The sequence below is a fragment of the Rhincodon typus genome, chromosome 35, assembly GCF_021869965.1.
Source record: "Rhincodon typus isolate 14 chromosome 35, sRhiTyp1.1, whole genome shotgun sequence".
In the NCBI taxonomy this organism is placed as follows: Eukaryota; Metazoa; Chordata; class Chondrichthyes; order Orectolobiformes; family Rhincodontidae; genus Rhincodon; species Rhincodon typus.
Genome location: NC_063366.1, coordinates 6,990,330 through 7,006,113, shown reverse-complemented (window position 1 = coordinate 7,006,113; position 15,784 = coordinate 6,990,330). Strand labels below are relative to the sequence as shown.

General features: G+C 39.2%; 1 protein-coding gene across 1 annotated transcript; it reads left to right on the top strand.

Annotated features, from left to right (window-relative positions):
- Positions 1-8,271: 8,271 nt before the first annotated feature.
- LOC125487031 (probable G-protein coupled receptor 139) lies at positions 8,272-13,832 on the top strand. Its single transcript, XM_048616902.1, has 2 exons — positions 8,272-8,341; positions 12,967-13,832. Exons 1-2 carry the CDS (start codon positions 8,272-8,274, stop codon positions 13,830-13,832), a joined length of 936 nt encoding a protein of 311 aa, XP_048472859.1.
- The last annotated feature ends 1,952 nt before the right edge of the window (positions 13,833-15,784 follow it).

Below are 15,784 nucleotides of genomic sequence, written 5' to 3'. Positions count from 1 at the left end.
ATAAACAAAAACAAAAACAAAAACAGAACTTGCTGGAAAATCTCACAGGTCTGGCTTCATCTGTGGAGAGAAAACAGAGATTATATTTCCAGTACAGAAGTTTTGTAGAAAAGTAACTGGAATAGAAAAGTTATGTTTGCTTTCTCTGCACAGATGTTCTGAGATCTGCTGAGTTTCTTCAGCAGTTTCTATCTTTGCTACTTTTGCAGACACTTTTGTATGCTCTCCAAAAGTTGGGTCCAACTTGTAATTGAAAGAAAAGGATTTTCTACTGTAATTTATACAGATTGTACATAGTTGGAAGGAGAATATTACTCCTTGTTACAGTTTTCGTTTGAGCCTGAAGCCAAACAATTCATGCACATGCATTGGTGCCTGTTTTATTAATCCTTTGATTAATAAATTCTTTGAGAATATGAATATATCCATCCTGAAGCGATGTTTTGTGGTGTAAACGTTCATGAGCATTGTTTTCGATGCTGCATTGGAAATATACTTGCATTATTTCTACTTGTGACGATACTGGGACTTTAAGAGGTGTATTTTGTCCTTTTTCTTCATGAAGAAAAGTTCAGGCAGAGGTGACAGCGGTCTGATAAAATCCAATAAAGTAAACAGCTTGTGAGGCTTTGGGCTGTTTTTAAAGTTTGAACAATAAAAGCAACCAGAATGGGTGGGGTCAGGCTCCCAGAGAAACAGGATATTTAGTTTAGGTTGCAGCAGTAGTTGGGGTTGAAAGCTGTCACATCTTTCTCTATTTGTTACAGTTAAAAGCTGGGGTTCTTTTCCTGCTGCTAGAATTGCATATGATACAGTTTATTTTACTGAATTTGCCTTTACCAAGGGTGTGTTTGTGACATACTACTATATTGTAACAGTTAAGTCATGGTGGTTTATATATATAATTTTGTTGAACATGTCAATAGAGCTACAGTTAAGCCAATTTTTTTTTTATTATTTGTATTTTAACTGTAGTGCAAAAACGAAGTGTATTTGGTTAAAGTTGAGTAGTTTGACCAACGAAATTGCTTCTGCAACACCACGTCTTACACTTAGCTTTAAAATTTTATATAGGTAGCCCCTAGGCTCTTTCTTTGATATGTTTTGAGAGGGCTTGGTCTGGTCTATAACATAATTTATCATGAGGTCACCAATTCATCCTGTCTCATTACTTGTTGCCAAATGTAAAATAGGTCATTTTACCTGTTGATACAAGGGCATAATATTTGGAAAGAAATGCCCTGAATGCTTTCAATAGACTTATCCTCTGCTCCATTTGAGACTAATTGATTGCTCAAAACTGTACAAGAGTGACTGTTTTTCTTTTATTCCTTTGTGAGACGTGGGTGTCACTGGCTGGACCAGCATGTATTGTCTTCATCTAGCTTTCCTTGAGAAGGCAGTAATGAGCCTACTTCTTGAAAAACTGCAGTCCATGTGCTCTAGGTAGACCCACAATGCTGTTTGGGAGGGAATGTCAGGATTTTGACCCAGTGACAGGGAAAGAACACAAATATATTTATAGGCAGCAAGAAGAGGAACTTGCAGTTGGTGCTGTTCTTGTGTATCTGCTGCCCTTATCCTTCTACATGGAAATGCTTGAGGGTTTGGAAGGGGCTGTATAAGGATCTTCCGAAAATTTCGCATTGTATCTCGTAGGTGGTGCATATTTTCTGCTCCTGAATATTGTTGGTAACGCAAGTGGATGCTCATGGAGATGATAAAATCAAACCCACTGCTTTTTCCAGGATTTTGTTACACTTCTTGTGTGTTGTTGGAGCTGCACACATTCAGTAAAGTGGAATTTATTACATTTCACTCCTCATTTGTGCCTTCTGGATGGTGAAACAGGCTTTGGGAAGTCAGGAGGCGAGATAATCACTGCAGTTTTCTGAAGCTCTGATCTGTGTTTTTATGGTGAGTCATGTTGCATTTCTGTTCAATGCTTGCTCCTAGGATATTAACAATGAGGTATTCAGTGATGACAACACCGTCTCAAGTTGGTAGATTGTAGGACATGGTCATTGAGGTTGATTGGCTCGCCAAGCTGGTTTCTTGTTTCACAGGCGTTTCTTTACTGTGCTGGGTAACATCCTCAGTGCAGCCTCTGATGAAGCATTGGTGTGTTTTCCCACCTGGTTTTTAAACTCTGGTTTTTATAAACCAGGTGGGAAAACACGCTGACACTTCATTGGAGGCTGCACTGAGGATGTTACCCAGCATGGTAACGAAACGTCTGTGAATCAAGAAACCAGCTCGGCGAGCCAACCAACTTCAACACCCACAACCCGAGCTACAAATCTATTCCAGATGGTCATTTCCTGGAATTTGTGCAGAGCGAATGCTACTTGTCACTGATTAGCCAAAGCATGGATATTGCAATTACAATGGACTGCTTCAATACTTGAGGAGTCACGAATACTGTTGAAAATTGTGTAAATATTGGCAAACATGATCACTTCAGACCTTCTGAAATAGTTAAGTTTATTGATGAAGTAGCTGACAATGGTTAAGCCCAGTACACTATCCTGAGGAACTACTGCATAGATGTCCTGGAGGTGAGATACTTGACCTGCAACAACCACAACTATCTTCCTATTTGCCAGTATGACTCCAGTCACTGAAGATTTTGCACCCAATTCACACTGATTCCAGATTTCTTTTCCTATTGGCACCTGATGCAGTACTTGGTCAAATTAGGGCTGTCACTTTCACCTCACCTCTGAATTTCAGCACTTCCATTCATTTTTCAACCAACACCGCTGTAAGGAGATCAAGCTCCATAGCTCTGGTGGAACACAAGCTGAGCAGGCCATTGCTACCAGATGCTGCTTAATAGCACTGTTGATGACACCTTCCATCGATTTACTGATGATTGAGAATAGACTGATTAAGTGGTTATTTGCCGGGTTAGATCTGTCCTGCTTTTTGTGTAGATACATACCTGGGGAATTTTTCACATTGTTGGGTTGATTACAGTGTTGTAGATGTACTGGAACAGCTTGGCTAGAGAAGCAATGACTACTGCAGCAATTTTATCTTAAAATCATATTGTTCATGATTTACACTCAGTCCTTAGTTTTGGCTATTGCCAGTGGCCAAATCAGCCATTCCACAGTAATTTACTTTTTTTTTGCTATTTCTTATCTCCGTCCATAGTGATCCCACATTTTCCTTCTTGGAACTGGGATTTTTTCTTGCATTCAACCATTCTGTTCATTCTTCCCGTGTTTTCAAAATGTAAAGAAATCATGAATCTGTCAGCCGTGGTAACTTTGATAGCATACATCTGTCTTGGCTCTTACCATCAATTGTGCTCCCACTGTTCCATGAAGTCAGAACATTAGCTTCGAATTGTGTCTTTGTTGTATGCTTGAAACAATTATGACATGTGTTATCTGTGCATTGGACACTTCGATCTGTTCATGAATAGTAACACTTTACCAAGAACTCTTTGTGCTGACGTGACAAATGGACACAAAATTCGGTTCAATTTTATTAACAAAACATTCCTAGTAAAAGTACAACGTGAGCATTTCCTAAATTTCCACAATATTTAACCTCTATGTATCTCTATCCTTCTGAGGGTGGCACGGTGACTCAGTGGTTAGCACTGCTGCCTTACAGCGCCATGGACCCAGGTTTGATTCCACCCTCAGGTGACGGGCTGTGGGGAGTTTTCACATTCTCCCCGTGTCTGTACAGGTTTCCTCTGGGTGCTCTGGCTTTCTTCTAGAGCCCAAAGATGGGCAGGCTAGATGGATTGACCATGATAAATTGCTCGTAGTATTCAGGGATATGTAGATTAGGTGGATTATAGGGGGATGGATCTGGGTGGAATGCGCTGAGGGTTGGTGTGGACTTGTTGGGCTGAAAGGGCTGTTTCCACACTGTAGGGATTCTATGAATAATAGTGACAATGATCCACGTATTGATCTGGGAGACAGGAATCCCATTCCTCTCATTTGTAAGGCTGAATCTTTTCCACAAATGTTGCTCTCATAGGTCTGGGCAGATCATCTGCAGAGTCCTCTTGGGTTGCCACGTTGTCTACTTAAACGAGTCTGAGTGTTCTCTGTGAGTCTTCTCTGAGGGAATGGCTTCCAGGTTTATGCATTTATATCCTGCAATCAAAAGTTTTCCAATACACAGCCCTCGGTTTGGTTGTAACTCGTTAATGCTGAAACTTTGTGAACTCATTGACCTTTATTTCCACTATTGTCTGTAGCCAACAGCTGCTGTTTAAATTAACTTGTCAAACTTTCTGTCAGGCTCGACTTTTTGCTTTGGGTCATTTTATAATGTCTAGTTTTTGGCCTGTGATCATTTGACAACTGTCCCTCCTGTTGATCTCTTGAAGCATCCAGTGAGAATTGGATCATTGTTTCAGACCATGCTCTCGGCAGGCGTGAATCAAGTCTCAGATGTAAAGACCAAGTGCCTGAGAATCTGGGGTCCCAACTGTACATAATCAACAATACCCAATACACTAAGCATCTTCCTTTATCACATCAATAAGCTGAACATGACGAAATATAAATAACCATGCATACATTGATAATTAGCCACTCTTTACATGCACTGTCTCTCTCTCAAGCCTCTTTATCCATTCACAGCACTTGACAGAGCAAAAGTCATACTGTGCAACTCTTTAAATTGTGTTTTTGTGACACAGTCCAGTTTTATTAATATCTCGGCTTCAAGTGCAGGAGCATCGAGTCCATAGTTAGCTTCTGTATGTGATTATTCTACCACCGGATGAAATAAACCATGAGGATGGTGAGGTAGGCCAAAGTAAAAGTAATGTACGATGCAGGCACGTGTGATCGGCGACAGACCATGAATCAAACTGTACTTTTAAGACCCAGTCCCAGAAGTCATCCCATGAGTTAGTCACTTCGATTTCTCTGCTACACTTTTGAATTTCTCTGTCTGATGAATAACAGTAGTAGAAACTTTATGTATATTTTTCAAGTGTGTCAAGACCTGCCATAAGTTTCCAGGTAGGAATTTGATGCCAGTGTTGCATTACTTTGTAAAGTTTGTCTGAGATTGCTACTGACAAAAATAAAGATTTCACTCCACTTTTGGATGTCAGTGAGCTTGATTTAGCCTACCCTTGCAGGTGGCCTAATACAAATGGTGGTGTGTTTTATGTTGCATGTGAAATTCCGATAGTGGTGGTGTTTCAAGACTTTGTGATGCAATATTCTCACTTCCCCTCTCTAGGCTAAACTGGTGATGCTGGCCTCTGAATCTCTACAGTTCAATTTAGACCAGTGTTTTCCAGGAAAAAAAAACTGCACAAAGCATTTTCAGTTGAATATATTAGTGGGAGCACAAAATTACTTCTTTTGTCTACCAAAATTTATCCAGAGGTTTACCTACAAGACCTCTCTTTTTCTCAAAAACACAGTGAAGAGTGTAGTCATATGACAATAATACTCCATTCCAGAAAATTCCTGACATTTTCCATTTCACAGACAAATAACCCACTGGGATTGGACGTTGTGATTGTGATCCTGAGTAGCATCCCCCGGGCCTTTCCTCGGATCCCCATACAACCGTCATTAAACTAAATCTTAGTCAGTTGCTGTGAATGACAATTTGGAATATCAGGGTGTTTCATTGCAACAATTGCATTTACTCATCATTGTCAACTGTCCTTGCTTAGCCTGTTCAAAATTTGATTATCCACTAGCCATAGATACTGCCCAGATTGCTTACGACATTTCTTAAATAATGGCACCAAATTAGTCACTCCCCAATTTTCCAGCACATCACCCATGGCCATCGATTTTACAAATACCTCAACAAGGGGGCCAGCAATCACTTCTCTAGCATTCCACAAAGTTCTGGGATACAGCTGATCAGGTCCCAATGATTTATCTGCCTTTCTGCATTTTAAGTCGTCCAGCACTTTTTCCTTTATAATATAGGAACTTTTCAACATATTATTATTTATTTCTATAATTTCTCTTCTTCACAGTAAATACTGACATGAAATACACGTTTATTATTTCACCCATTTCTTGTGGTTCCACAGATATACCCGATTGGGTCCCGAAGTTTTATCCATCTTTATGTGTTTTAAGTCGTCCAGTAGTTTCTCCTTTATAATATGGGCATATTTCAAGATATCATTATTGATTTATCCAAGTTCTCTAGCTTCCACATCCTTCTTCACAGTAAATACTGACGTGAAGTACTTGTTTAGTATCTCACCCATCTTCTGTGATTCCACACATGTATGGTTTTGTTGAACTTTGAGGCGCCCTATTCCCTCCTTCGTTACTCTTTTGGCCTTAATGTATTTGTAGAATCTCCTTAACTCTATTGACCAAAGCTTCTAATGGCCCCTTTTTGCACTCCTGATTTCCCTCTTGAGTATACTCCTACTGCCGTTATATTTCGTGAGGTTTGAGGAACCTAATTTCTTTGTATACTTGGGTGACGTGGAGAGTGAAAAATACTTTATATGAAGTGTTAGCGACAAGAAAGCAGAGTACAAGTTGATTACTGCTGTACGAGAGGCTCCAGTGCAGGAACTCGTAACGTTTGTAAAAGATTGCCGATAGAAGGCAAATCAGTTGGAAAGCAGTTATGAGATAATGATCCCTGTTACCTTCAAATTTCATTAGTTTTTACTTCTATTATTTAATCAAAATTGCTGGAAAACCTCTGTATATCTGGCACCACCTGGCACCAACATTTCGGGTCCAGGGACCCTTCTTCAGAACTGATTTTAGCTTGGAAAAGTTTGGAATATAATCTGAATGCAGGAAGGTGGAGGAAGAGGGGTGGAATAAATAGGTGGAGATTGAGCCCACAGAGAGAGAACAGCAGCAGGGCAGAAAAAGGAATTCGTAGTCGTCACCCTGGGAGAATCATTAGCTATTGGGGATGATTATTAGCTGATAATGGCATGGTTGTAGTCACAGTACATGTGATGGAAAGGCCTAGTTTGTGAGTGTTGGGATAAGCAAATGAGAAAAAGTGCTCAGGTCCTAAAATTATTGACTCAACAACACAAATTGCTGGAAAAATACAGCAGGTCTGGCTGCATCCCTGGAGCGAAGCAGAGTTAAAGTTTTGGTCCAGTGAAACTTCTTCAAAAATGATGCCAGCTAGTAAAAGGTTGATTCTTATGCGGAAGATGGGTTGAGTGGAAGAGGAGGAGTAAGCAACAGTTGGAGAAAGTTCCCACGAGAGAGAGACGATTGAATAAAAGACTGGGTAAAGGTCAGCCTTGAAGAATGAATACCCGCCAATCGTGACTATTAGTAACTGACAATGGGCTGTGTGTGATGAAAAGGCCTGGTGTGTGAAAGTTGAGGTAAGGGCACGGGTGATGCTGCTCAAGTCCTAAAACTGTTGAACTCGATATTGAGTGCAGAAGGCTGCAAGAGTTTGCACGATGTAAACGAGCTGCTGATGTTCCGGCTTGCGCTGAGCTTTGCTGGAGCACTGCAGCAAGCCTGTATGTTCCCAAACAACAATCTTTGCGAGAACAGTGCTAGATTTTGCTTTTAAAATTTGAATATATGCAAAGGCAGTGTTTCGAGAGCCTTCTGAGGAATGACTATTCAACAGACTAACCTCCTGAGACAGAGAGAAAAAGACACTTTTCATCATACTCTTAAATTGAGGACGCTTTTTAAAAAAGTTTGTATCTTCCTTCAGGACTGCGTGATATTTTTGTCATAAATGTATAGTTTTAAGCGTCATATTTAACAATATTAACTCATGTAAAATGTTGGATGCATGTTTTATGCAATTTGGGATCTAATGGTAAAGGATGGGAGACTGAAGGTTAATTTAAAGTAAATTGTAATGGAAGGAAGCGACAAAACATTTTTCACCAAGAGATGTTTAGCTGTGGTATTTCTTTGCACTTTTTTAAATGCAAAAATATTACAACATACAAGATTAGAGTGGCTAGGGAGACGATTGGTAAAGTGAGTTTGGAGACCTGGGAGTACTGTGACAAACGTAATTCAGATTTTTTCCGGTTCTGGTGGAGCATAAATGTTGACGTGGACTACTTGCTATCAGGGGCGTGTTACTTTCTTGGATCGTATATGTTTTCTATTCATCAAGAGTTATTATAACACAGTAAACACCTGATCTGAGTGTTCAAAAGACCGTGACTCGTGTCAACTACTGCCTAATTAGCTCACCGGAGATTCCAGTCAGATATAAATGAAAGATGGGATTGAAGATTCCACCGCCTTTTCAATCGGAATTACCGCCATCAGCATCATTTGGAGGATGAATTCATCAATACTGATGCAGATTGAAGCCGTGTACTATCCTATTCTCGCAATCGTTGGTGTGCCTGGTAAGCCATTACAATCAGTTGTCAATCTGACTGAATATTTAACCAATTGATAACTTTCGTTTCTAGTTTGATCTGTTTGCAAACAAATGCTTTATTTTTAAGAAACTGCATAATTACCTCCATCTTTGTATACTTTTTAAATGATTATTCTCCATCCTGGGTTAATATTTAAAAGATGGAAATTGTTCCCCTGGAGTAGACATTGTAGTCCTAGAAGGACACTGTTAAGTGGTAAGTTTTAGGATTTTGATGCAGTCATCACAGAATCCTCACAGTGTGGATACAGACACTTCATCCCAAGAAGTCCACACCAACCTGTCGAAGGGCATCCCACCCATGCCCATTCCCTACATTTTCCATGGCTAACACACCTAAACTACACATCCCTGAACATTATGGGTAACTTAGCATGGCCATGCTACCGAGCCTGCATATCATTGGACTGTGGGAGGAAACCAGAGCACCCAGCAGAAACCCAAGCTGACACAGGGAGAATGTGCAGCCTCCACATAGACAGTCACCTGACAGTGGAATTGAACCCGGTTTCCTGATGCTGTGAGGCAGCAGGGCTAACCACTAAGCCACCAGGCCCAGTCTGGATAGATATATTATGTGTTTTGAGTTCCAAATGAGGATGATGTGCAATTTGAAACAAAGGCTTGATGATGTCAGTCTGTATACCTGCTCCCCTTGTGAGGTTAGTGGATCAGAGACAATGGATTTCGGTGATGAAGCAGCGTGAAACTTTGTGAAATATTTCAGTTACTCCTGTGGATAGTAAACACTGAACGCTACAGCACCAGTGATGGATGATCACTGATCACAGGTGATGAACAAACAATATAGGCAAGACTAGGAAAGAGGACCTGTTCAGAGATTATCAGGAGCTAGAAACCAAATTAAAGAACATGTCCTCAAGGGTTATAATCTCCGGATTACTGCCTGAGCCACACACTAATTGGCATAGGGACATGAGAATAAGGAAAGTAAACACATGGCTAAAAGAGTGGTGCGGGAAAGAGGGTTTACTTTTCATGGGGCACTGGCATCAGTGTTGGAACAGGAAGGATCTGTACCGTTGGGACGATCTCCACCTGAATCAAGCTGGGACCAATGTTCCAGCGAAAAGGGTAAATAGGCTGATCAACAGGATTTTAAACTATAAAGTGGAGGGGAAGAGAATGGTGAAGCTTGCCCCAGTGGGAAACAAAGCAGCAGGTTAACATCTGTAGTGGTGGATTCAACTAAGTGGAAAAATATGAAAGAAAATGCCAGGGAAGGAGAATTCAGGAGAGGTTATTAAAGTCTCCAGCACAGACACAAATAGGACAGAGTGTTTTGAAAAGGTTAGCAATCAAACACCGGACAAACAAATGAAAATTAGAGGAGGGAGGGTTAATACATGACTGAAGGTGTTATATCTGAATGCACGCAGTATAAGGAATAAGGTAAAAGAGCTTGAGGCGCAAATGGAAACTGGCAGGTAGGACGTGGTAGGCATCACGGACACGTGGCTGCAAGGGGATCAAGATTGGGAACTGAATACCCAAGGATATTCATCCTATTGAAAAGATAGGCAGGTGGGTCAAGCGGGTGCGGTTGCCTTATTTTTGAGAAATGAAATTAAATCAATAGGAAGAAATGAAGTAGGGTCAGATGGTGTAGAAACTGTGTGGGTAGAATTAAGAAACCTCAAAGGTTAAAAAAAAACATAGTTGGGGTTATGTACAGGCCTCCAAACAGTAGTCAGGAGCTGGGGTGCAAGATACACCAGGAGATAGAAAAGGTGTGTAAGAAAGGCAAAGTAACAGTGATCACGGGGGATTTCAATATGCAGGTGGACTGGGAAAATCATGTTGGTAGTGGATTGTGGAAAAGGAGTTTGTGGAATGTCTACGAGATGGCTTTTTGGAGCAGCTCATGGTGGAGCCCACAATGGAATGGGCAATACTGGATTTAGTGTTGTGCAATGAGGCAGACTTGATAAGGGAGCTTAAGGCAAAGGAACCCTTAGGAGGCAGTGATCATAAGATGATAGAATTTACTCTGCAATTTGAGAGGGAGAAGATAGAATCAGAGGTAATGGTATTACAGATGAATAAAGGCAACTACAGAGGTATGAGGGAGGAACTGGGCAGAATTGACTGGAAGAGGAGCCTAGCAGGAAAGACAGTATTCACCAAACACAAGATCCTTTAATTCAGAAGAGGCAGTAGAAGTAGCACACTTAAATTGATGAGCAAATTATTTTTATTAGTATTTTATGCTTTCCATTATTTCTGTTCCACATGATTTATCATTAGTGCCACAGCAAAGCTAGCTTCTCATTATCATTGACAGTGACTCATGTAAGTTATCACAATTACCATCATTACAGGCCCAAAGGACTTCACCATGGAAATGGCCCATCTGATATGTTACCGTTTTCAGGTTTATAAGATTGTAATATTATGGGACTGTGTAATTAATTTACATCTGAATGAAAGAGATTGTTGTACCATTGAAGGGTACATTACAAAAACTTGGATGAAATTACTGTTGAAAACTCAAGGAGGGCTCAGCTTATTTTGTCATTAGGCATGTGTAAGATGTTCAGACAAGAATGCACTAGTATCAAAATAACAAATGCGTTTCCAGTGCTGTTTGAGCGCTGTCATGTTCTAAATGGTAACGTTTTGAGAGTCCATTTATTAGTTTGAAATAACTGAGAAGGGCTCCAAAGTATTGCTAATCAGCATATTAACTGTTTGCAAGGTGCATGAGCTTTACTTTGCTATAGTGGTCTGCTTACAGCATGGATTTTGTTTTCAATACATCCGAAACTCACAGACACAGTTCGTTCTTCAGGAACCAGGACAAACTGAGAAAGCAAATGGAAACCAAAAATCTCAGTGGTATGTCACAAAGAAATCTGAGCTGGAGTTTAAGCATGACTTAATAAATAATAATTTACTCAGGAGTTAGAACGAGGCTGGAAGATTAGCAGAACTTAGGCTAGACAGCCTATTTATGGGAAATGTCTCACAGTTATGCAGTTAAAATTTACCACACCTGGAAAGAAAATGAATAGAAGTAAAAGCTAGGGAGCTAAGAATGTATTTGGCCTGACATGAAGTAAGGATTGGTTAATAGGCAGAAAACAGAGAATTTGAATAAAGATGCCATAAGAATGACGGAGCAAACATGCTGCTGAGTATTTTTTAAATGGAGAGTGATAAGAAACAATGGATATCCAAAGGAAACTTAGTTGCCCTTGGTCATAAGTCACTGAAAGGTGGCATGCAAAGGCAAAGTTTTTAGTTAGGTTTGATGACAAAATGATTTGAATACAAGAGCAAAGAGATTTGTAATTGAATAGAACACTATCTAGGCCATAGCTGCAGTACTATGTGCCATTCTCAACACAATCCTGAAGGGAAAATAAAATGGCCATGGAGGGATTGCAGCAGAGGTACAACAGACAAATTCCTGGGATGCTGGGATTGTCCTCTCCAGGGAGTTTGAGGAGAGTCTTTGGAAAGTCGGTGCTGAGATGGTGGGCCATGCAACCTCTTTCTGGATTTTAGGGACTGTATAACGTGAAGCTTTTTCATCAGTCCTAGCTATAAAGTTAGTTATATTTGGACAGCCAGTAATAATTTTAGATACTTCTTCAGTTATTAGATGTCAGTCACTTATTATGGCAGTGTGAAAAAAAAAACACATACCAAGATGACCGATGAAACCATTATTAAATTGACAACAAAAACAGAAATTTATGGGAAAACTCGGCAGGTCTAGCATCATCTGTGGAGAGAAGCAGAGTTAATATTTCAGCTCCAGTGCTCTTTCTTCAGGAAAATTTGCAAACAAATACTTCAAAATGTTTCAATAGACATTACTCACATTTTAATTAATAACACTGTTCATTTGTTTCTTATCATCTTGGTTGTTTGATATATTATTATGAAGCTGCAAGAGACTGCAGACAAGGTCCAGCCTGTTTGGTTGACTTTGACGACCCTCCTGGCTTTGAATCCTTACTGACACAATGAATGTATATTGCTTACAAAGGAACATACAGTCAAAGTGGGTTTTTTTCATTACAGTTGCCTTTAACTCATTGTTTTCAATTCAGCTGTCAATAAACAGTGAAGCAATTTCTTACCATAGTCATCACTTGACAGCTAACACTTAAAGGCCTCTTTGCTTTACCTTTCCATTCAATGCTTGCTTTGTCAATTGACTATCTCAATAGGCATGAAAACAGCATGCTCATACACAGTCCATGCAGGAGACAGTATCCCTATTCTTTGTGCTCTTGAATTAATTGTTTTCATTGCAATACCAGAATGGTGCTTTCTGTTTCTTTTTCCACAAATTTTTCTCACTAGTCCAGCTCAATTTATACCAGAGGTTGTCATATTAACAAAATTTGGAAAACTTTCATTGTTGCAATTTTACTATTCTGTAGCCAGAACATCCAAGCCATCAAATGACATAATAAAGCAGAATGGTGGTTTATAATCTGTATGCAAAAGAAAAGATACACAGGAGGAAAAATAATTCAACACGTTAATCTATTTATTTATCCTTCTGTTATTAATAGAAGTACTAATTAAGCTTTCCAACTTTTTTTTTTCCAGCTAATTTATTGTCAATTGTGATTCTTCCCCGTGGAAATTGTGGTCTAACTAAATGTATTACCTATTACCTGGTCTCAATGGCAGCAGCAGATATCCTTGTCATAAACTTTGAAGTAATTTTGCATGAGATTAAAGACACCTATTTCCCAAAGTCATTTCTGGATTACACTTCTATTTGTCGTCTTACTTTTGTCTTCAGTTTTATTTCCATTGATTGCTCTGTCTGGCTAACAGTTGTTTTCAGCTTTGATCGGACTGTATCCATCTGTTGTCAAAAGTTGCGAGTCAAATACTGTACAGAGAAAACTGCAGCTCTGGTTATAGCCACTGTTTGTGGACTTTGTGTTGGACAAAATTTACCACTTTATTTTGTAAACCAACCTGGAAACATTATTGAAAACATGGCATGGTTCTGTGTTGTAAAGCCTGAGTTCTATGTTTTGCCCACTTGGCGGGCTTACTTGCATTTTCATACTATTTTAACCCCATTTTGTGCATTTTTCTTTATTTCACTATTCAATGCTTTGACAATCAGGCATATTGTAAGGAGCAGTTTGATAAGGAGACACTTCAGGAAAGATATTAAAGACCCAACAGTCAAAAATCGCAGAAAATCCATCATATTGCTGCTTTCCATTTCTGGAAGTTTTATCTTACTATGGATGCTAATTTCTTTCTGTCACATATCTGTACAATTTACAGAGAACCAGTTTTACCAGACTGATTATATTGATCCTTTCACAATTACGGAACACACAGGATACATGCTTCAACGTTTGAGTTCCTGCACCAACACATTTATTTATGCAATGGCGCAGACAAAGTTCAGAAACCAGTTAAAGAATGTGATTAAATGTCAAAGTTAGCAGAAGATACAAAAACAATAACTGCCTCCTCCTGCAGAATCACCTTCCAACAGAAGACCAAGCTAGCTACTCATCATTTGTGGATGAATACAGAAATAATTGTCTAGTTGTGATCTTTCATCGAAGAATCTCTGACGGAAGATCCTCGAACTGAAATATTAGCTTTGTTTTTCAACATTGACGTTGCTAAATATATGCTCAAATTTACAAGCTTTCTCGCCTTTCAATTTGTTTTTGGTTCAGATTTTGATTATTTGCAGTATATTCATTTTAGCAAGACTAATATTATCTGTTTCTCAATGAATTGTTGCTGCCCTTCCAGAAAAATACAGTCTTCATAGACCTACAACAGAGATGGCATGCATAATTAAAATGGCAGTATGAGATCAATGAGTGGATCCTGAATGGGAACATGTGAATTCGTTGACTTGGGTAGGAAGATGTCTTATTCTTCTAGCCCAATCCATAAATTCACATGTTACATGTTCAATAAATGAGAAGAGATTGGATACATCTGAGACACAGAGGTTTCTGCGTGGCCTCATGCATGAACATTAATGATTTTCAAAGCTTTTGTGACAGAATCTTCCAAACCATTACCACTAAAAGGACAAAGGCAGCAGATATATAGGGAAAGCAGCATCTGCAAGTTTCTCCGCAAGCTATTATCATCCTAACTGGGAAATACATTTCCATTACTTAGTGTCATTGGGGTAAATCCATGGAATTCCCTCAGCAATGGCACTGTGGGACTACCTACTGCATACTGTCTGCAGCTGTTCAAGAATGCAGGTAACCATTACCATCTCAAAGGCAACCAAGGACTGACAATAAGTACTGGCCCCACCAGGGTCACACAAATCCCCAAAACAAGCTTTAAAAAAGTAATGTTTAGGTGCAGGCGATATTTAGGAAATCTAGAGCCATATTAATAGTTATCACAATGACAATTGAAATCAAAGCGATATAGTTTTTGTTTCACGTATACAGGATTAAAGAACTTCCTTGTGTACTGTGCACAGGACAGTTCATTTTATTTCAGGAAGGATGTAAATTAGCTGGAGGCATTTTGATGATGGGTTATTAAACATCTGGAATAGGGTGGTTGTACTTTCATGAAACATTGTACAGTCTTTTGGAAGATTAAGGTGACAATTGATTGAAAAATGTAAGAACTTGAAGGGCCTTTCCTCTTATGGGAAATTCTAGATCTCGGGAGACACTTTAAAAATCATGTATCACATATTTAAAACTGAGATAAGACAATATTCTTTCTTTCAGAAGATTTTAGCTCTTTGTAAATCTGCTCCTGCAAAGGTACTTAAAACAGAACCCTTGAATGTTTCTCAAGGCGACGTTGGATATGTTGTTATTAGACAAGAGAGCGCAATTTTATCAGGACTAGGGAGAAATGTAAATCTGAGGTACAATCATATCAATTGTAATTTTATCAAATGGTACAGCAGGTTTGTGAGTCTGAATATATTAATCTTTTCCTAATTCTATGCATGTTTGCATTCTCTTCTCACATGTCAACAACGTCACCTCATTCCATTACCAAATATCAAACTAGTGAACTTTTACTGCATTCTTTGTCGGGGAATAAATTTTCCTTCTGAGGCAGATGGACGAAATATACTCAGCAAAATACTCAGCATTGGCCTCAGCAATGCTCCTCTAATTATAAACTTAACTTACAAATTCCAGTGGGTTGCAACACATGTTAAAATGTTATTTGACTTCCAATGTGCTGGTTCTGTTGCATATTAACTTTCTGTTTTATTCACAAACCCTCAGAGCACATCCAAACACAAGCCTTTCCCAGACCCCAAATATTCAAAACAAAACTATTTTTGCTGTTGATCTGGATAACCTCACTATTTACACTCTCGTTGACATTTCCTGACTAATCAGAAACCTATCTAAATCTAATGAAATGCGTTTGTGTCCTC

Bases quoted from the DNA above. Each gene is read 5' to 3' on its own strand.
- LOC125487031 (XM_048616902.1), top strand. From the start codon at position 8,272: ATGAATTCATCAATACTGATGCAGATTGAAGCCGTGTACTATCCTATT. The intron at 8,342-12,966 runs GTAAGCCATTAC...TTTTTTTTCCAG, and splicing joins CGCAATCGTTGGTGTGCCTG to CTAATTTATTGTCAATTGTG.